The 16,335-nt window shown below is 44.4% G+C and overlaps 1 protein-coding gene across 1 annotated transcript; it reads right to left on the bottom strand.

Annotated features, from left to right (window-relative positions):
- Positions 1-4,014: 4,014 nt before the first annotated feature.
- Positions 4,015-15,910, bottom strand: LOC112125548 (keratin, type II cytoskeletal 75-like). Its single transcript, XM_026660764.1, has 9 exons — positions 15,353-15,910; positions 13,964-14,178; positions 13,024-13,084; positions 11,653-11,748; positions 11,312-11,476; positions 8,190-8,315; positions 5,364-5,584; positions 4,937-4,971; positions 4,015-4,331 (listed from the first exon to the last, which is right to left on the bottom strand). Exons 1-9 carry the CDS (start codon positions 15,908-15,910, stop codon positions 4,015-4,017), a joined length of 1,794 nt encoding a protein of 597 aa, XP_026516549.1.
- Positions 15,911-16,335: the final 425 nt, after the last annotated feature.

Genomic DNA, 16,335 nt, shown 5'->3' with positions numbered 1-16,335 from the left:
ATTTAATGATGGTAGATGTTGAGATGCAAGAAATTAAAGCTTAAGGTTAAGATTCTTTTGCCCTGAACCTCATGCATTTATTTACACCAGTGCAGGGGGGCTGGAACAATTTCTATAGTGGGGGGACTGCGAGCCATTGAACCAAACTGTAAACTCTGTATGTGATGGAAACCACTTCAAGCCGGGGGTGCAGCAGCACCCCCAGCACTTATGCACCAGTGTACAGTGTGTTGAAGACACTCCCAAATAAGGATGGGAATCATTTCACACCAACTTTGCATTTAATTTTCACCGGTGTATGTGACTACACAACATGTAAGCGAACAGAGAACCCGGCTGTAATGGTCATAATGTGACCTCAGTTGAACCTATGTCAAACTGGAGTCAATCCACTGAACTAAGTGGAGTCACTCGCAATCATGCCCCTGAGATCTAAACTCCAGCAGTGCTAGTGGTGTTGCAATTTCTCCTCCCCGCCCCCGCATTGATAACAAGTTCCCAGTCTCACCCTGTCCGTGAAGGAGGCAAATTTGTTGGAGCAGCTCAAAATCCTCAACTTCTCCTGCACTTGCATTCCCTGGATCTCTGGCTCCATCTCCGCATTTCATAGGGCAAGGAAGTTCTTCTGGATGATCGCTTTATGGATGCCACCAAGACTGCCTTCTGGAACTCTGCCAACAAACCCTCCAACACCACATCCCCTGGTGCCAAAACTTAAACCATCACCAACGGTGCTGCCCGGACCAGCACTACTGCCAACACCTCCAGCAAAATTGCTGATCATTGCACCGTAGCCAACACCCCCACCACTCCCAAGGCCACTTCAACTGCCAACGCTTCTGCTACCACAATCTCCACCAAGTACATTACCTAGGCCAACAGAAATCCTTGGATCATTACACAAAGTAAAAACTATTTCCCCATGCTAATTTTTCCCATGCTAATTTTTCCCCTACTGTTACTCACACCTTCTTGTCAACTGTTGGAAATGGGCCATCCTGATCATCACGACAAAAGTTTTTTTTCTCCTGCTGATAATAGCCCACCTTAATTGATTACTCTCGTTATAGTTAGTATGGCAACACCCATTTTTTCATGTCCTCTGTGTATATATATCTTCCTACTGTATTTTCCACTGCATGCATCCAATGAAGTGGGTTTTAGCCCACGAAAGCTTATGCTCAAATAAATTTGTTAGTCTCTAAGGTGCCACAAGTCCTCCTCGCTCTTTTTGCTGATACAGACTAACATGGCTACTGCTCTGAAACCTGTGATGGGAGAACAGGAGATGCTCCCGATACGAATGTGAGGAACAGGGCTTGGTTGCTATGGGAGTGAGAACATTAACGCAGAACCTTCGTGAGCGGGGCTTACCTGGGAGCAACACGTTCTCTTGTAATTATCCAGCACTTTCAATCTACCAGGCGGCTTTGAAGGGTCAAAACTGCTCGGCTCGCAGCCTTCACCCGCCTGGGGCTGTCTGATGGAACACGCTGTGTTTTGTACAGTATCCAGAGCAGCTGTTCAGAGATACAAGCAGAGGGCTACTTTCCTATCTTTCCCCTCAGTGTATTTTTTTAAAGCACTGTGCTAGGGCACATCAACCGTAGCCCCATTTCTTCCACAAAGTCAGGGCCACTCTGAGACCTTTCTTGTTTGTAAACACCAACAAGTGCTTAACGGACAGTGTCTCAGGCCCTCCACTAATGCAAATTGGGGCTTCCCAGCTTTCTGGCCCCTTCTCCAAAGATGAGGTGGGGAGCGAGTGGTCCCTACTCAGAGGGCTCCCCTAGCTTTGCTTCCCCTCCTTCTGTCACTCCCCCCCTTCCTTTCCAAACACTGCCTTCCTGTGCTCTGTTTAAGCCCCTTGACTGGTAATGGGCTAATTAGCTCATTTGCTTCCTAACCCAGGTCTGGCCTGGCAACCAGGCACACCCCTGATCAATTAGGCCTTCTTCCAGGGAATCTAATTAGTGCTAATAGAGATCAGCTTGCTGACTCAAGCTCCATCTCGAAGAACTCTGCCACAAGGGTCTAAATGCAGTGCCCTCTGGCAGGAAGTGCTTTGTACAGCTGAGCTGACAAAGCAGAAATTTGGACTAGTTCCTTTACAGCAGAGGTCCCCAAACTGGAGCACACACACACACACACACACCCCTTGGGGGGCACAGAGGAATGTTCGGGGGGGCGCAGCTGGGGCCTGGGCCAGACCCCATGGAGGGTGGGGAGGAAGCACCACCTAGATCCTCTCCTGGCCTGGGGATCTTCTCCCTGCCCCGCACTTGGACCCTGGAGGGGGGACAGGGATAAGGGGGGGCGTGACCCTGAAAAGTTTGGGGACCACTGCTCTACAGGCAGAAGGGTGGGTTTCCTGACACAAGTTTTCACAGCTGAGAGGCACAAAGAAGATGAGCCTGTGAGGGGAACCCCAGCAACTGTGACAGCAACACAAAGAACTCATCATGGGGAAAGAAGGCAAACTCTGTTGCCTCCGTACGCTCGCTGCCTTTATCTTCGTACTCTCTGGGCCCCTAAGGAAGCATATACGATACAAAACAATAGAGATTCAAATAGCCACCTGAATCACCAGCCATTGCTCATGCTGGCTTCATGGTACTGATAATGTCTTCCATTGAACGTCAATGGGAGTTAGGCACCTAACTCACTTAACAGTTTGAGTAAATCCCGCTAGATGTCTGGCTGCCCCTTTAGGCACCTAAATACCTTTGGGAATCTGCTCCTCGGGAGCTTAAGTCTCATGGAAAGTCAATGGGATGTATGCGCCTATGTTACTTGTGAAAATGGGACTTACACTACAAAGTCCCCCAGGTGCTTTTTGGGGGGAGGGATAGCTCAGTGGTTTGAGCATTGGCCTGCTAAACCCAGGGTTGTGAGTTCAATCCTTGAGGGGGCCACTTAGGGATCTGGGGCAAAATCAGTACTTGGTCCTGCTAGTGAAGGCAGGGGGCTGGACCCAATGACCTTTCAAGGTCCCATCCAGTTCTAGGAGATAGGATCTGGCAAGTAGTGTAGACATACCTTAAGTTACCCCAGTGCAACAAAAGACTAGCCCAACCAGCAGTTTAAGGCAACAGCCTAGTTTAAAAACTCAGCCACATGACGTTAATGACACAATGCAGTTTATTGGTGATGCACGGAGTGAAAAGCCGCAGGTCCTTTAACAACGAGGGAAGAATAAGGCAACGCTGTTACATTTTATGAACATCACACAGGAGTGGGCCCGCAGAAAGGAAGTAGTAGGGATGTGTTGACTCATGGCCTCTATTAACGTTCGTGATGCTAAATGGGTGGGATTCATGTCCTCTGCGGAGAGCCAGTACAATGCACCATATTCCTTGTCCTGACCAAGCCCTGAAACACCTGTGAGCTGATGCAGTGAAATTCAGGAGAAAGTGGCGGAGTGGAAAAACCCAGGGTTACTTCATGAGTGTGGAAATAACCTTGGACATCCACAGCAACCAGAACGCTGAAAACGTAGGGCCTGATTCTGATACACTGGCATAACTCAGGAGTTCGTCTGCTGAAGTCAACGGGCCTGATTCTCTGCTATCCTGCACCCTGTGCAGTTATTTACAGGGTCTCACACACATATTGCACCATGGCAGGGTAACGGAGAATCGGACGTGATGGAATTACCCCAGTGCAGGACAAACATAAGGGAGAGGAGAATCAGGCCCCCGGTCACTACACTGGAGTAAAGTTGGTGCAGTTGACAACAGAGCCCAGTCCTGAATGAGGCAAAGCTATAGGGAAAGTATATCAGCGCTTCTACGGTTATCTCAGTTTTCCAATGAGCAATGGGTCAGATGCCAACTCTACTCTCTCAGTTACTCCCATTCAGACCTATTGACTTCAGTACAACTGAGGGCAAAATTTTGTCCCAGGATGAGGGTTTTTTTCCCCATGAATGTTGAAAGGTGGGGTGGGAGTTCCCGTCACCAAGCAGCAAAAACCTGGGTTAATTCAGAGGTCCCTGAGTTGAGTTTTTACGCTTTATCTAATTAATTTTTTGCTTGATGAAGAGGATGTCGAGACATATTTTATGCTAGAGCTGCTTCCCCCTGCAGAGGTGACCCCCCCTCCGTAGCCAAAACTGCTTCCTCCTAAACCAATCCCACTCCCGCCAACACTGATCCCACTTTTACCACCAATTCCAAAACCACTCCCACTGCCAATTCCAAGGCCGAGACCACCTCCGCCACCACCAAGACTGAGGCCACTTCCACGACCTCCACCTCCTCCACCAAGGACATATCCGCTTCCAACTCCGCCACCGCTGCCAGCTACGCTGGTGGTGCTGCTGACCACAGCTGCAAGAAAAACATCCCTCTGGTTATTCAGGGAGCAGCTTGTGATTCCCAAAGAGAGACAAATTCTGGTGTTACATCTAATTAAGCTGGTTGAAAATTTTCAGCCACTGTTTTTTGATGGAAATTTGGGGTTTTGACCAAATAAAATTTTTCCTTGGAAATGCCTGGAAACCAAAATATTTAAATTTAGAATTGCTGCTGAAGTGCCTCATGGGAGTTGTAATTCAGACATGTGCCTCATGTCCCCATTCCCCTCTATGGACCAAGCTCCACAGCTGGGCTACAGCTCCCATGATGCACCATGGCCAAGGACTTCATCATGCACAGCCTCTGTTCACCAAGAGAGGAGACCATGGTGCATCATGGGAAATGTAGTCCAACCAGGGAACCCAGCCTATACAGGAAAGTGGATGTATGAGGCACCCAAACTACAACTCCCCAGAGACATTGTGGTGGCATTTCTGAATTGAATTTCTTCAGGTTTTGGCTGAAATATTTTGTGTGTTTTTTTGCTATTCTGGCCAAAATATCAAAAATACACACACCCTTCATTTTCGGACCAGCTCTAATTCTGACAAATGAAGGTGAATCCTTGAGATACTTACAGATGCTCACAGGATCAGCATATTCTCCAGACATCCTGTCGGGGAAAGAAAAGTAATTCATATAAATCACCCCATAAGTCACGATAATACAATTACTAAACTTTGAAATGTAGAGGGCTTAAATGCTTCCCAAAAGGACAAGGGGTCTGATTCTCATTCACACGAATTATGACAACATTTGCAAAAGATCTCAGGGGTAGATTTTCAAGGGCTCCGCACCCAAAATTTTCATACGAACCCAACATCTCGTGATCAGTGGAACTAGAGTCAAAGGACCAATGTTCCCTGCCAGGACTTTTATTGGGAAGACACCAGTGGAAAAGGGAATGTGGCGAGTTAGTCTGGAAGCAACTCAGCCACATGGACAGAAACTTTGCTGATTTATCCAGCCCCATAATTACCATACGCTTTTGTGTATTGCACCTACCTGCATTCTTCTCCCTCCAGCAGTTTCCTGTAGGTGGCGATCTCGATGTCCAGGGACAGCTTGACGTTCATCAGCTCCTGGTAATCACGCAGCAAACGAGCCAGTTCATCCTTGGTGGTCTGAAGGGCGTTCTGAAGATCAGCGAGCTTACCCCGGGCGTCTTTGAGGGCCAGCTCCCCGCGTTGCTCAACATCAGCAATGGCCGTTTGCAGCCCAGCAATCTGTAAGGGACAAATCATGAGATTCTAGTATTGGGAATTGTGACAAGGCTCATTCATGTCTGTGGAATGAGTCTGGAGATGATACTTATGCTGACTCCCCTAGCCTTTGTTTGGCTTTGGAGTTGTTTCTTATATCAGCTTGCTTAAGTGATGTTTTATAGGTTGCTATGTGGGTGATGTTTTGATCATAGGATGTGCCTAAATTGGACCACCATGGATATAAAATATCTGCTGCCGAGAGGCAGTCAGAGAAAAACAGGAGAAAGTCCATGATATCGAGTAAAGAGTGTAGTAACCTGGTCACGTGTGCATGATCAGTGGTAACGAACCCACTGGAAAAGAGCAATAATCAGATAAAAACAGCGTGGGCAGCAAACGTCCTGCAAACTGAGGCTTGTGCAGGTGTATTGCATGTGTGGCATAAAACACGTAATCCTGTACTTGATGGTGATTGGAAGAGAACTGATGGATATGTAATTTGGATGTGTCTAAAATGTGGTAGACTATAAGGGGTAGTCAGAGGTACGTAGGAGAAATCAAGCATGACCCACCTACGCCACAAGAGAAGGCAACTGGCCATTGTCTTTTTTCTGTATCTCTGTTGTTCATTGCTTTAGTAGTAATTGAAATCACAAGGCATGCTTTTGGGTCAAATAAAGGTTTGAATTAATAAACCTAAGAGTATGTCTACACTTAAAACGCTAAAGTGGCATAGCTATGCCACTGTAGCACTTCAGTGTAGACGCAACCCGTGCTGACTGGAGGGGTTCTCCTGTCGCTGTAGTTAATCCACCTCTCCGAGAGGCAGTAGTTTGGTCGATGAAAGAATTCTTCCATCAATCCAGTGTTGTCTACACCGGTGGTTAGGTCAGAATAGCTACGTCTCTCAAGAGGTTGGATTTTTCACATCCCGGAGAGATGTAGTTATACCGATGTAAAATCCTAGGGTAGACCAGGCCTGAGTGTCCAGCAACCAGTGTCACCCAAAGGGCAAGCTATGTAGTTAGTGGATTTCTAGCCCCTTGGATTTCTTTCTCTCTTCACAGTATAGAAGGAAGGACATGGGTACCCAACTCTTTAACCATTTTTGTTCCCGATTTCTCAGCCTTCTATGAAATATCTCTAAGATCCTGGCAGAGAAACACCTGCAAACAGAAGGCTTACTACTGGGAGTAGTTCCATTGAAATTCTTAGGGCAGATCTACACTATGGGGTTAAGTCCACCTAAGTTATGCAACTCCAGCTACATGAATAATGTAGCTGGAGTCGACGTAGCTTAGATAGACTTACTGCAGTGTCTACATCGCGCTGGGTCAACGGGAGAAACTGTCCTATCAATTTACCTAATGCTTCCCATTCCAGTGGAGTACCGGAGTCGATGGGAGACCAATCTGCGGTCGATTTAGCGGGTCTTCACTAGACCCGCTAAATCGACCCCCAGTGGATCGATTGCCGCAGCGTCAATCTACAGTAAGTGTAGACATACCCTTAGGATAGAAAGCACTATGGATACAATTCTCAAAAGCACCTGATTTAGGAACCTAAGCCCCATTTTCTACAGGGATGTAGGCCCAGATCCAAAAAGGTATGTACACGCCTACCTTCCATTGATTTCACCTGGGCTCATTTGAAAATGCCTCTGTCAGTGCCTAAGCCACTTTTGAAAATGTGACTTAAAGTTCTAACTTACTCAGACACTTTGGAAATTTTTGCCTTTAGGTGCTTTTGAAAGGTTTACCCTACATTCCTTACTGTTGTAAGGGTCAGATCCTGCATATATAACTGACTGAATTATGCAGTTTCCAGGAGTTCTGATGTTTATTATTGGTTTTTAATGGTGACATATACCAATCCGGATCATGGAGGAGAGTGTGTTTTATTCCATACCAAATGACATTCCTTTCAGAATGCCAGACAGCACTGTTTGAGATACCTGTGAATATTCTAAGATGCCTTGAAATGTCAGAATCGTTTTGCACTTAAATATAATTGGCCATATCCTCAGCTGGTATAAATCAGTGCAGCTCGATTGATTTCAGTGGGTCAAAAAACCACAGAAATGTAGGGCTGGAAGGAACCTTAAGAGGTCATCTAGTCCAGCCCTCTGCACTGAGGCAGGACCCAAGTATACCTAGCTACATCAATTTTTATCAGATGAGGATTTGGCCCAGAGAGCTTAAACAGAATCCTTTGACTTTAGCAGTTCCTTACATACCAGAAAACGAGTATTTCTAACCCCAAGCATTCAAAAATCAAGAGTTAGGTCCCCAAAAATCATAAGACTGGCTTGAAAATCAAACGTTTTTTTATGTGTCCAGGTTTTTGAACCTTTATGACATGATGGAGACTCATTTCCAAGCTTTACTCTGCAACCATGAGAGCTAGAAACTTAATTAAAAAACAAAATAAGTAAATAAATAAATAGAAGTAGAGATTCTCAAGAAATAACTAGACTACCAGAGCCAGGGCTTTAAGAAAAACACCAGATATCACAAGAGTTGGCAACACAGAGAGTAAGTATCACTCACAAGGTTACGGAGCTCATTAAAATGGTCTGTAATAAACACCACAAATCATGTCGATTCCATATCAAGATCTTTCCCACCTGTTTTTTCACACTATCTATTTCAGCTTTCAGCCTCTGGATCACCCGGCTCACTTCAGAGATCTCGTTCCTGGTGACCTTCAGGTCTTCACCGTGTGTCGTGGCCGTGACCTGAAGCTCTTGATACTGAAAGATACAAGCCATAAGGTCATTAGAGAAGTTTTTCATAACTGGAGTTGAAGACATGTTTCAAATTTCCAATTGGGAAAAAATTGAATGCAATTTTCCCTCTGTTTTTCTACCAGTTGGATGATTTTTTTTACGCTGTTGAAAATTATCTAAATTTTAACATTTTTCTATTTTTTCCCCCCATATTTAAAATAAATAAATAAATTGGAAGAGGAACTAGGGGGAGATGGAAAAAAATTGCAGTTTCTTCCAACCAGCTGTCAGCATAATATCAAAGGAAACGTTTACCAATGTGTGTGAGATGTTCAGATCATAGAGTCATAGATTCTACGGCCAGTAGGAACCACTGTGATCATCTAGTCTGACTTCTTCTATAGCAGAGGTCACAGAACTTCCCCCAAATAATTCCTAGAGCAGATCTTTCAGAAAAACATCCAATCTTGATTTTAAAATGGTCAGTGATGGAGAATCCACCACGACCCTTGGTAAATTGTATCAATAGTTAATTACACTCACCGTTAAAAATGCCTTATTTCTAGTCTGAATTTGTCTAGCTCCAACTTCCAGCCATTGGATCATGTTATACCTTCCTCTGCTAGACTGAAGAGCCCATTGTTAAATATTTGTTCCCTGTGAAGGTATTTATCGACTGTGAGCAGGTCACCCCTTAATCTTCTCTTTGTTAAACTAAATAGATTGAGCTCCTATAAGGCATGGAATCCTTCAATCATTCTCGGGGCTCTTCTCTGAACCCTCTCCAATTTATCAGCATCCTTCTTGAACTGCAGGCACAAGAAGTGGACACAGTATCCCAGCAGTGCTCCTGCCAGTGCCAAATACAGAGTTAAAATAAACTCTCTACTCCAGTGGTCCCCAACCTTTTCGTGGCCAGTAGCACATTCATGTTTTCAGAAGAGTGTGGTGGGCGCCAACAATTTTTCAAGGCTTATTTTGTATTTGTACATTAAATAATACGAAAAACATCATATTTAATATTACATAATATATGAATCCAGAGAGAAGGGAGAAGCCACGAGGATAGAGAACACCGGCGCCCGCAGCCCCGGAGTACTCTGTCCCCAGCAGGCGCGAGGCCCCGGCTTCTCTCCCCTGCTGGGCACTAGGCGGGCCCCGCGCCTGCCGGAGACAGAGAACACCAGCACCCGCAGCCTGCAGCCCCGGAGTTCTCTGTCCCCGGCAGGCACGGGGCTGCGGCTTCTCTCTGGCGCCTGCCAGATGTATATGTAACCCACACACCTTCTGGGTGGGGTATTCTGTCCCATCTAGTGGCATCAAGACCACTTGGAGAGAGAGAGTTAATGAGTCTGCTCTACAGCCTTAGCTAAGGGCCATATGGCTTGTAGCTCATGCACTAAACTCCAGAGACCCCAGGTTCGATCCTGCCTGCTGACGACCGGGGTCTGTCGGCGTTACATATACATTAATATTTAGCCACATTAAAACACGTGTTTGCTTACACTCCGTTTACCAAGCCATCTGAATCAGTGACCTCTCCTCTTCCTTATTTACCCCTCCCCCAGTTTGTATCATCTGCAAACTTTATCAGTGATCATTGAAAGTTTTGAAATTTTTATCCTCTGTCTTTATGACAGTTGGGCAGTGGATGGAAGCTCCATTTCATGAAAGATTTGAGGTTTCAAAATTAATTCTCCAGAAAGGCAAATTCCAAAAAAATATGGATTGGGGATGATTGAAACATTTGTTTTTGAAAAATCCAAACATTTCGTTTTGATTTCCAACGGTTTCTTTTGTAATATATTATATCATTTTAAAATTGAAATGAAAAGCCCTTTCACCGGGAAAAAATAATTGAAATGTTTCAGTCTGACCATATTCAAACTTTTTCCCCCTCGGTTTTCTTCCGACACGAAATTCGGGTGAACTTGACCTGATTTTGTGAAGTGTTTTGATTTTGGCTGAATGGCATAGTCCAAAGGACTATGGTTCCATTAGAATTTCTCCAAACAGTCTTTATGTTCATTTCATAATGCATCTAGCACACTTTTAGGCCCCACGTGAACAAATACTTTAATAACAGTTACTAAGCAGTGATATGACTGACACATTAATATATTAATTAAGTGGGGTAGAAAATCCATATGGGTCCCCTCACTTATCCAATAGGGATCATGTAAGGACATTCCAAGGAAATCATATTTTGACCCCAGAAAGTGAGAGCACAACTGTGGAAGTTGAGGCTGATAGGATTAGGATGGGTTGATATGCTGAGGAGCGCCATGGGTAACCTCCACTGGAAAAATCTGGCGTGTAGTTATAGTGTACTAGACTGACAGAGCTATTGTCATTGAGGACATAAGAGAGTGGCTGAGAACTTGGTTCTATTCCCATCTCTGCCACTGCCTTGCTGTGGGACCTTGGGCAAGGCATTTGGCCTATCTGTGCCTCAGTTTCCCCATCTATTATAAAGCCCTATGCAATTTATGGATGAAAAGCTGTGGATAAGAGCTAGCTGGTGATACACCAGTTCCAACTGGGTCTTGCCAGAGCCTGTTAAACTCTATGACTCTGTAAATCTAAGACCAGAAAGGACCACAAAATCATCTAGCCTTACCTCCTGTATATCACAGGTCACCAGCCACACCCAACATTCATTAAACCCAGCAACTGAAATTAGACCAAGGTATTGCAGCCCTCAGGAGACTAAACTCTTAAAGGTACAGTTCCCTACTGTAGGCACATTTATTATTTAAGCCGGTGAGGACGGATCATTTTGTGGTTAAATTAATCAGTAGAACTGGGTTCTATGCCTTGCACTGACACTGATCTCCTAGTTGACTTTGGGTAGGTCACTTTCCCACTTTGTTGCCTCAGTTTCCCCATCTGTGAAATGGTGATAATGAAGCTGGCATTCTTTTGCCAAGTGCTATGGATTCAAAGCACTGGGTCACAGCGACCTATGAGGAGAATTCTCAATCTACTCTTATATGCTCCATAGCAGCATGATGACTCACCCTACTTTGGTACCAAGCCTCTGCCTCAGCCCGGCTCCTGTTAGCAATGTCTTCATACTGAGCTTTGACCTCGGCAATGATGCTGTTCAGGTCCAAATCTCGGTTGTTGTCCATTTGCAGGATGACGTTGGTGTCTTTGATCTGTCCTTGCACCTGAGCTAGTTCCTGTAGGTAAGACAGCACTGGACATAGTATTCCACTAGTGACCTCACTCATTCCAGGAGTTGCATCATGCATACATAAAGCAGAGAAAAATGGGACGGGTCTTTCGATTACAACATTGTCGTTGGGAAAAGAGCAATGTGGTCTCATGGGAAGGAGCCTGTGAATAGGAGCCTTACCGCTTCATAGACAGCTCGCAGAAGGTTTATCTCATCAATGAGGGAATCCACCTTTGCTTGAAGCTCCATTTTTTTCATGTAGGCAGCATCCACTTCCTGAAAAAAAAAACACCAAATGTTGGGACAATGCTACCGAGGACAAGAGCTATTGGGTATGAGTCTGACCCCGTTTACACTCAGGGGTTTGTCTTCACTGCAAAAGTTACTCCACTCGAATTACTAGCTCAAGTGAGAGCAGCCACCCTGGAAACAACATTAACCAACCCAGAGCTGTAGCCTTTAGCTGAGTCCCCACTGCATTACTAGCTTGAGCATCGATAACACTTCTGCTTCAAAGTGGGGAGGGATAGCTCAGTGGTTTGAGCATTGCCTACTAAATCCAGGGTTGTGAGTTTAATCCTTGAGAGGGCCATTTAGGGAACTGGGGTAAAAATCTGTCTGGGGATTGGCCCTGCTTTGAGCAGGGGGTTGGACTAGATGACCTTCTGAGGTCCCTTCCAACCCTAATATTCTATGAAATCCCTCCTCCCACCAACAGGCCACTTAGGTCAAGTTTAAAACGCTAGAGATTTGTGTGTGTGGACAGGAATCGGATTGGGGCAACACTCGAGACATACCTAGAGCTAACACTGCAGTGAAGGCACAACCTAAAACTGCTTTATACCAGTCTGGCCCACTAAAGCAGTGTAAAGGGGTCTTTGTGCAAATGACTCAGGCCTAGGAGTGGAGTTATATTATCTTTGAGTTTGGTACCAAAACATCTTTGAGGATCGGGGTCTCAGTTACTGCAGATTCATGCTGATGTAACTGAGAGCTGAATTTGGCCTTTTAAATGTTTTGGCTGCATTTTCCACTGAGGTTCTGTTTATAAATGGTTAACAGATGTTATAAGCGTGTTACAAACATGTATTGTTGGTGGTTATAAGCACTTTGGTTGATGGTGTTATAAGCAACCTATTGGTCTGGTGGACTCCATAACAAACGATAATAATATATTTATTAAAACTATTAACTAATGAATATTTTAAAAGAAACCTTAATATAAAGCATGGCTAATTTTTCTTTGTCATTTCTTTCAAGAAAAATACACCACCACCACTCCCCACCACCACCACACTCACACACATACAGAAATGACAATGCAATAAGTAAGACGCTTAAATTAATGCAACAACTGTGGTTAGCAACTTCAGGACACAGGATGGATTTTAACAGAAATTATAATACATAGGAATTTTTCTTTGCAGTATTATCTTTTTAATTGTTTCTCGTTCAGTGTCTACAGTTCTAAATTTCTGCAATAGTCTGCTGCCTTATCCTCAGATAGCTACAGAATAATAAGAGAGGGAGAGAGAGAGATGCATTGCCCACCTTTTTAAGCACCACAAATTCATTTTCTGCAGATGTGCGCCTGTGGATTTCCTCTTCAAATCTGTTGGGTAAAGAGATATGTTTGAATTCTACCTTCTAAACTACGAGGAAAAAGTAGTAAGCAGTGATGCAAGGCATGTGTCTGCCAGGTTCTTACATACAATGCTAATCTCTGGCAACTTCACTTGTATGATGACTGCTAACTGTGAAGCCTCCAATGTTATACTTTGTTGCAATGGATCAGAGATATTATTCAACACACGTTAATTCAATACAACAGTAGTTTGGACCTGGAGCATTGCTGTGTTTTTCTGATCAGTATCATAGTTTTGCTATTACATCATGAGTGTGTCCCCTTTATCATCTTCGAGCCAAGATTATGTTTATCTTGGTGATTAAGGCTGAAATTTCCAAGAGAGTTTACATGGAGTTAAAAGCAACAGAGAGTCCTGTGGCACCTTTAAGACTAACAGATGTATACATCTTTTTACAGATCCAGACTAACACGGCTACCCCTCTGATACTTGACATACATGGAGTTAAGCACCCAAATTGTACTAAAAGATACTACAGTGATGAGAAGGTTAGAAGTGTAAGATAAGATAATATGATATAAAATAAATATATCATTGGTTAGATAGATAGATAGATAGAGATAGATAGATTTTATATGCTATAAAAATAATTTTTTCCAAGGTTGATGAGCATACCATAAAATCTGTATATGGTTCAAGGCAAACATTGCTTATTATGTTAATTATGGCCGTGAGAATTTTCCTGAAAGCAGAGCAGATTTGATTATCCTGTAATTACATGGTTTAAAAGTTCTCGTTATTTTAATAGGAATGAAAATAGCTCCCGCATGAACCACAACCAGAAATCCATGCCAAGAAAAGGCAACAAAACCATCACATTTCTCAGGCTGGTCTTTCTGACTTACTTCTTTCTGAAATCTTCCACGAGGTCTTGCATGTGCCTCAGCTCTCCATCTAGCCGACCTCTGTCAGTTACTAGGCTATCTAGATGCCGCCTCAGGTAATTGATATATGCCTCAAAAAGGGGGTCGATAGGGATCTTAGTGATTGTGGTGCCCTGCTGCTGCAAGAGGTCCCATTTGGTCTCCAGCACCTTATTCTGCTGCTCCAGAAATCGAACCTGAAACCCAACAGGCAAGAGGATGTTAAATGTTGGACAATATCCTTATGGCATTGGGCCAGACTCTGCTGTTAGTTACACAGGTGTAAATCAGGCTCGGCTTCATTGAAGTTGATGGAATTACTACCACTAAGAGAGTTGAAGCAGAAATCCTTCTTGGTTCTTCTTTTGGAATCAAGACGAGAGGGGAAGCTGTCACGTCAGAACATTGATGGACCAAGTCCTCAGCTGGTGTGAATCGACTTAGCTCCATTCAAGGCCATGGAGATACACTGATTAATGCCAGCTGAAACTTTGGCCCTAGTGGTGGGAGTCAGTTTACAATAGCTGCTGATTTACAACAGCTAAGAATCTGGCCCTATATGAGTGCTAAGCAGAGAGGCGGAATATTCCACTCTGGCATTTTCAAGGAAAAATTAAGATAAGTCATAATAAAAGGAAGTTGGTTATCCCCAAATAGCTGCATAATAAATAAAAAATATTAATAATAATAAATAATAATGATAGATAGATAGATAGATAGATAGATAGATAGATAGATAGATAGGACCTGATTCAGCAAGATACTTAAGAGCACATATAAATTTAATCATGTGAGAAGTCCCATTGAAATCCACAGGCTGACTCACATGCTTGATGCATCATAGTGCAATTACGTCCATATTTAAGTATCTTGTCAAATCCAGTCCGTTACAGCTAAGATTCAAATCCATAAGAGCCAGCTACTGTGTTGTGGAGGCAAACATGTGTGAAATACAACTATGGAGATAGAGGGAGACAGATGGGGGGGGACGGAGAGGAAAAAGAGAGAAAGAAAGAGATTAAGTTTTATTTGTACTGTTATAAACACCTGAAAAAAAATGTGCTTGGCATAGACATTGCAAATAACTCCTAGTTACTGCATATCATTTTGTGCATTCATGTCCGACCCAAACCTAAGGCCCTTACTTAGTTTTTCAGTCAGTCCTTACTTGACATCAGTAATAGGTTGCATGAGTAAGGAATGAGTAAAAATGGAATAAGGACCTAACTCCTGACCAGGTTGCTGCCTCGAGATGTGTTCTTCAAGGCCAACATCCAAAAGGACTATTAACTCCTTCTTCTTCTGCAGAACATGGAAGTCTCCCATGCTGTTGGATTCCTTGTGCCTGGGACGTTGAATTGTTGGTCTCACCTTGTCGATGAATGATGCAAATTTGTTGTTGAGGGTCTTGATCTGCTCCCTTTCCTGCACTTTCACTTTCTGGACCTCCGGGTCAATTTCGATGTTGAGGGGCGCCAGGAGGTTGGGGTTCACGGTGACTTGCTGGATGCCGCCAGGAGACAAAACAGGACCAGCTCTGCCGCCACCAAAGCCTCCGCCACCGTATCCCCCACCAATCCCGTATCCTCCACTGACATACCCACTCGAGACAAACCCACTGCTGCCACCAAATCCACCACCACAACCAAATCCACCACCACCAAAGCCGCCACCACCACCGAATCCAAGCCCCACACTCCGGAAGCCTCCACCCCCTATGCGGATGGAAGTGCTTTTGTTTCCGCCCAGGCTATGGAGGCTTCTGCTGCCAAAACCACCACTGTACCCTCCACTTCTTCTCCCAACGCGAGACAAAGAAGCCGAACTGAAGCCAGCTCTGTTGCCACTGGAAGTGGTGGTGGTGGTCGCAGAGCGTCCACTGAAACCCCTAGCCCCGCTCCCAGACTTAGAACTGAACTTCCTGTTCATGGTGACCTGTCGGAAAGAAGAAACCGAAGGGTGTGATGCAGGATGAGAGCACAGAGAGAGAGAGAGAGAGAGAGAGAGAGAGAGAGAGAGAAATGAGACTGAGCCCCCTCTGAGATGGAAGCTATGGCTTCCCCTTATATACGATTGAAGGGCTGAGCTTGGTTGAAGCTAGTTAATTCATTAAGATTGTTTATGGGCTTGGTTTTGCCTTGCAGCAACTCACCCTTTTCAACTCCCTTAAGCACATCTTTGAAGTGGATAAAAACACAGACATCGCTTGTCAGCGTTCATGGCATGAAATTATCTCTGTTACTCAATGATCGTCTCACCTCGCATTGTCTTTTTTTCCCCGCACAGAACTTATTAATGCAAAATAATTCAAAGGAATCTACAAGGTTTTTAATTACGAGTGTGAATGCTCTGCA

Source organism: Terrapene carolina, unplaced genomic scaffold (assembly GCF_002925995.2).
Source record: "Terrapene carolina triunguis isolate 2854851 unplaced genomic scaffold, T_m_triunguis-2.0 Scaffold836, whole genome shotgun sequence".
Lineage (NCBI taxonomy): Eukaryota > Metazoa > Chordata > Testudines > Emydidae > Terrapene > Terrapene triunguis.
Note: the sequence above shows the minus strand (reverse complement) of the source record. Positions and strands in the feature narration are given on the sequence as shown.

Excerpts from the sequence above, each read along its gene's own strand:
- LOC112125548 (XM_026660764.1), bottom strand. The coding sequence starts at position 15,910 with ATGAACAGGAAGTTCAGTTCTAAGTCTGGGAGCGGGGCTAGGGGTTTC. Across the intron at positions 14,179-15,352 it reads TTGCATCATTCATCGACAAG|GTTCGATTTCTGGAGCAGCA; the intron begins GTGAGACCAACA and ends GTTGGGTTTCAG. Across the intron at positions 8,316-11,311 it reads AGGCTTGGTACCAAAGTAGG|TATCAAGAGCTTCAGGTCAC; the intron begins GTGAGTCATCAT and ends TGTATCTTTCAG.